Source organism: Ursus arctos, unplaced genomic scaffold (genome assembly GCF_023065955.2).
Source record: "Ursus arctos isolate Adak ecotype North America unplaced genomic scaffold, UrsArc2.0 scaffold_23, whole genome shotgun sequence".
NCBI classification, from domain to species: Eukaryota; Metazoa; Chordata; class Mammalia; order Carnivora; family Ursidae; genus Ursus; species Ursus arctos.
The window spans coordinates 33260061-33264954 of record NW_026622908.1 but is presented as its reverse complement, the minus strand read 5'-3'; the positions used below and the strand labels follow the sequence as shown (position 1 = coordinate 33264954).

The window sequence follows — 4894 nt, the reverse complement described above, 5'->3', positions numbered from 1 at the left end:
ATAATAACTGGGATAAAAATTGGGATATATAGTTTATCATACACTGTGACTTACCAGTGAAAATGTTCCATTCCCCATAGCCAGGGCACCTCATGAATCCAGACTAAATAAATAAGGGAGACAGAACCATGAGTTTCTTTGATCACATTCTTCCTACACTATTAAAGGTGAATAATATTTTCTTTCAAGCCTCATTCAGAGAGGGAAGCTTGTGAAAGAGGTCTCTGTTAAATAAATCAATATATATTATGGCCTCTTTATTGCCTAATAATCTGCATTCCATTAAGAGCAGGGGTAAGAATGGCATGCCATATTGCCAGCATCTTTCTTACTGATGATATCACCCAAAATATCTGGTGTCAGGTTCTGTATTACATACTTGAAGTTCATGAATTATGGATTATGTTAACTCCAACTATGAAAGGAAGGGCCTAGGTCCCTAAAGAAGGCTATGAAATACTGTACGCAAAAGTAGAGATGGGGATACTGAAAAATGGTAGAGATATTATCAGATATTCTAAACTGTCAGGGAAGATTAATGGATCATTTCAATGAAAATATAACACCATACAAAGCTACTCCACTTGAGAAGATAATAGGACTTCCCTCAGAAAAATGTGTAAATCTAACTTATTATATCTACATCTTTTGTTCAGCTTATTTTCTAAATTTAACTTCTTCATGATTAATATTATAACTTGGAAGCAACATTCCTTTTCAATCCTATGTACTAATAAATATGAACAGAATTATATACTTAAATATCTTGAGGATACAAAAATAAGATATATAATTCAAATATTAATATCAGTTGTCTTTGTATGGGAAGAGTGAACCAAGTGTTTATGGCCCATTTCTTAATTTCTCTCTCTGAGATATGCAATGAGCACTATTAATTCTGAAAAAAAAAACACCACAATGTAAGAGAAAAGAATGTGAAAATTGTCCACCAATGAAAATAAAGGTACATAGAACATAAACCCATGGTTTCAACAAAGACATTTTATACCCAAAAGCTACACATCTATTTTCCTAACAACTTATGAAAATCTTAGAAATCTATTTTGACCATTGTAGTATTTACATCTTAAATGCAATGTTTCATCATATGCAAGTTCATTAAACCTGAGGAGAAATTCATTACAAATAAATAATCCTTCCTTGGGTGGAGCAACTCTTCATTGAAAAGAGGTGACACATTTCTCATTGGCCTCATTTTCTTCTTCTGGTCCACAGCTTTTTCATGGCATTTTTCATCTCTCCATTTCTCAGAGTATAGATTAGAGGGTTTAACATAGGGGTGATAACTGTGTAAAACACAGTCAAGAATTTATCAATGGGTAAGGTGGAAGGAGGTCTCACATACATAAAAATGCAGGGGACAAAGAAGAGGACCACCACTGTAATGTGGGAGCCACAGGTGGATAAGGCTTTGCGCCTCCCTTCCTGACTATGGGTCTTCAGGGAGTGCAGAATGACTCCATAGGAAATGAGTAAGACTGTAAAGATGACCACACAGATTGTGCCATCATTGGCAACCACAGTGAGGCCAATAACGTAGGTGTCAGTGCAGGCAAGTTTTAATAATGGGTACATGTCACAGATGAAGTGGTCAATGACGTTGGGACCACAGAAGGGAAGGTTGTAAACAAAGAGAAGCTTAACTACAGCATGCAAAAAACCTCCAAAACAAGCTAACATCAGCAACAGGACACACACCCGTTGATTCATGATCGTCAAATAATGCAAGGGTTTGCAGATGGCCACATAGCGGTCATAGGCCATGACCACCAGAAGTAAAATCTCAGCACCACCAAATAAGTGCCCTATAAAGAGCTGGGACATGCAAGCTTGGAAGGAAATGGTTTTCTTCTCATAGAGTAAGTCTATAATCATATTTGGAGTAACTGTAGTTGAATACACAGCATCCATAAATGATAAGTAACCAAGGAAGAAGTACATAGGGGCATCCAGGGTAGGGCTGACCACCACAGTCACCACAATGAGTAGGTTGCCCACCATTGTCACGATGTAGATGATCGAGAACACAGCAAATAATATCTTCTGACCGTGGAGGCTCTGGGTGAGTCCCGAGAGGACAAACTCAGTCACATTGTTCCTGAGTTCCATATGTTCTTTTGCCTGTTCTTATTTCATAGTTCAAGACAAAATTAGTATAAATATAATGATTACTGTTGACTTCCTGAACTCTTAACACAATTTGTTTTTTTCTTTCAACAAATAGGCATTATAGTTTATTTTCCAGTGCTTTCCGAAATTACAAGAATACAAGGCTGATTAAAACATTCTCTCCAACCTCAGCAGTCTTGCAGAGTAAGGAAGAGATAAGTCATTAAAGATATCCTGGGAAAAGGACACATTAATAAATAAATGAGGTGCCACAACCAGCTTTCCAACTGAAAGCTAGTAAAATTATACATATAGTGAATTCTTCTTATAAAAATTTTTAAATGGATTAAGGTTAATGAAAACCTAAAACAAGATTTATATTTACTTCCCAGTTAATGAAAAAGATGACTTTCTAACTTCTAGAATCCTCTTAACTAATAAAGAAATTGATATATTTTATAATATCAAAACATCTCAAAGACTTTAAAAAGATACCATGACATCAATAGATAAAAGTAGGTGGGGGGAAAGATTTACACTTCAGAGGACATACACAGAGTTAATATCAAAATAGACACAGAGCTCTAAGAAAACAAAATACAGAAGACAAAGAAACCAATGGCAAGTGGGTAAATCATATAAAGAAGCATTTATAGGAATAGCCAACATACATATGCTGTGATGCTGAAACTCACCTGTGAACAGAATCAATGGAACTGAAGTAAGAGCTTGATTATGACAGTGTGACCTTGGATTCTTCAAAATCACTCATTCAAGTTTGTGGGTGCTACACCATCCTCTATAAACTTTCACAGATCAGCAAACAATGCTCAGAGAACTTTATCAGTTGAAACCATCCATAGAGTTAGAAGTATCTGCCCAATAAAATATCCCTAAACCTGAAATTAGTTTCTAAAACACTGATGTTAGAGAAAGTATGTTTATTCTATATCTTTATATGAAATAGCCAAAAAGAGTATTACAGACCTGAGCTAATTCCCATATATTCTAGTAACCATAAAGAACCCCTCTTATGGCTGATTATCAGATTCACACAGGAGAACTTTTAAAAGACTGTGAATTCCAACATCACCAACATGTAAAATATGAAGTCTACTTTGGAATCTTACATCTAATTAGACTTTCTGGGTTGCCTGCATACTGAAACACAATTCAGTCCAGGGTTGCTGTCCCTTCTCCCTTCTCCTTTGAGCACTGATGCCATCTCTGTGCACACAGATCAAGAAAACACATGCACCATCACCAGACCTTGAACTGTCTCCACGTGAACAAAGTTTTTCATGCTGGAAGAAAGTCTTATTCATTTCCGTCTTTCAGAAAAAGGTCACCTCTTAAATTGCTGGGATTTTCAAAATGAATACAAAGGCCCCATAATCTCAACAAGTCTGAATGTGAACAAAGAGACTCAAAATCTTCATTGTTGGCATAATTTGCCCTGGTAATGAAAAAATGTTAAACCAACATCTTCAGATTAAAAAAAGAAAAAAAAAACTTCACAGGAGAGAAAATTGTGAATTGTTTAAATAAAGATTGTGTGGTTTGTTTTTTATGCAAATATAAGTAAAATGGTGAAATAGCCTTTATGACAGTCAATTCTCAATCACTTATACCGGTCTAACTTCACAAAGCATAGTTAAACATTGGATTCCCTGAATGATGGAGAATAATTTCACACAGATACTTCACTATGGTCTGAATCCATCATTTGATACCTGAAAAAGCCAGTTATACAAGCACGGATCCAAATACTCTCTGAGGTCAAGACAAAGGTCTGTAAACACTTTATCTGCATTTGAACCACAACAAGCCCTATTGAGACATTCCATTGGTGCTTCTCCAAGAATGATTCTTCTCTAATTAAATTCATTGGGACCTTCATCATAATTTTGAGGGTAGACCTGCCTCTCCAGAGATCGCACAAGGATAATCACCATGTACAACAGGACTTGAGGAAACATGTCCTCTGGGGGTTGGAGGGGAAGGACGAGGAATCCCCAAAGAACAACTTGAGATTGAATCACCAAAAGAGAAATGTCCAGTATGGACAGAAATAAAATATGTAAAAACTCTCTTCTTTCAAGCATGACTTTCAAATTAGGCAAAGCTATTTTAGTTAGCTATGTCTTTTCACATGGACACCTGAACTGACTTCCAGAACATCATGAAAGCAAATTTCATACAACCCATTTAAATGTTGTAACAAATGTAGATAAAGCAAGCTTCTTCCCTAAGGAAAGAGTCTTGAGTTTGTCACATAGGAGCACACAGGCAAGTTGATAGAACCTGTGTTAGTATGGGAGTGGGGAGGGTGAAAACACTGTGGGAGGATTCCACTTATCTCAGAGTTCTTAGAGAACATTCATCAAAATAGACATTACATTTGGCCAGAAAACAAGTTGCAATGCATTTCAAAGGACTTCAAACATACAGAACATATATAATGGAATTCAACCCAAACATAACAGTGTTTCCCAATCATTTAAAGGAGTGTGTAGAATGAAATTTGTAGCTTTAACTAAAATATTAGGAAAAAAGAGATATTATAAGAAGTAAACTAACATTCCATCTCAAGAAGTTGAAAACAGAAAAACAAAATAAACCCACAGGACACTGTAGAAAGAAAGTAAGTAACAGACAGAAATCACTGAAATTGAATTTTATTGAAAAATAGAGACAATACCTAAATCTAGGAATTGGTTCTTTGAAGGATTCATAAAATTAATGTTCCTAGCAAAATGGGTGA

At 35.7% G+C, this 4894-nt stretch overlaps 1 protein-coding gene across 1 annotated transcript; it reads right to left on the bottom strand.

The window, feature by feature from the left end:
• Window positions 1–1212: 1212 nt before the first annotated feature.
• On the bottom strand, window positions 1213–2136 carry LOC113246437 (olfactory receptor 4A15-like). Its single transcript, XM_026487045.1, has one exon. It carries the CDS (start codon window positions 2128–2130, stop codon window positions 1213–1215), a length of 918 nt encoding a protein of 305 aa, XP_026342830.1. The 5' UTR covers window positions 2131–2136.
• Between the last annotated feature and the right edge of the window lie 2758 nt (window positions 2137–4894).

Bases quoted from the DNA above. Each gene is read 5' to 3' on its own strand.
- LOC113246437 (XM_026487045.1), bottom strand. From the start codon at position 2,130: ATGGAACTCAGGAACAATGTGACTGAGTTTGTCCTCTCGGGACTCACC.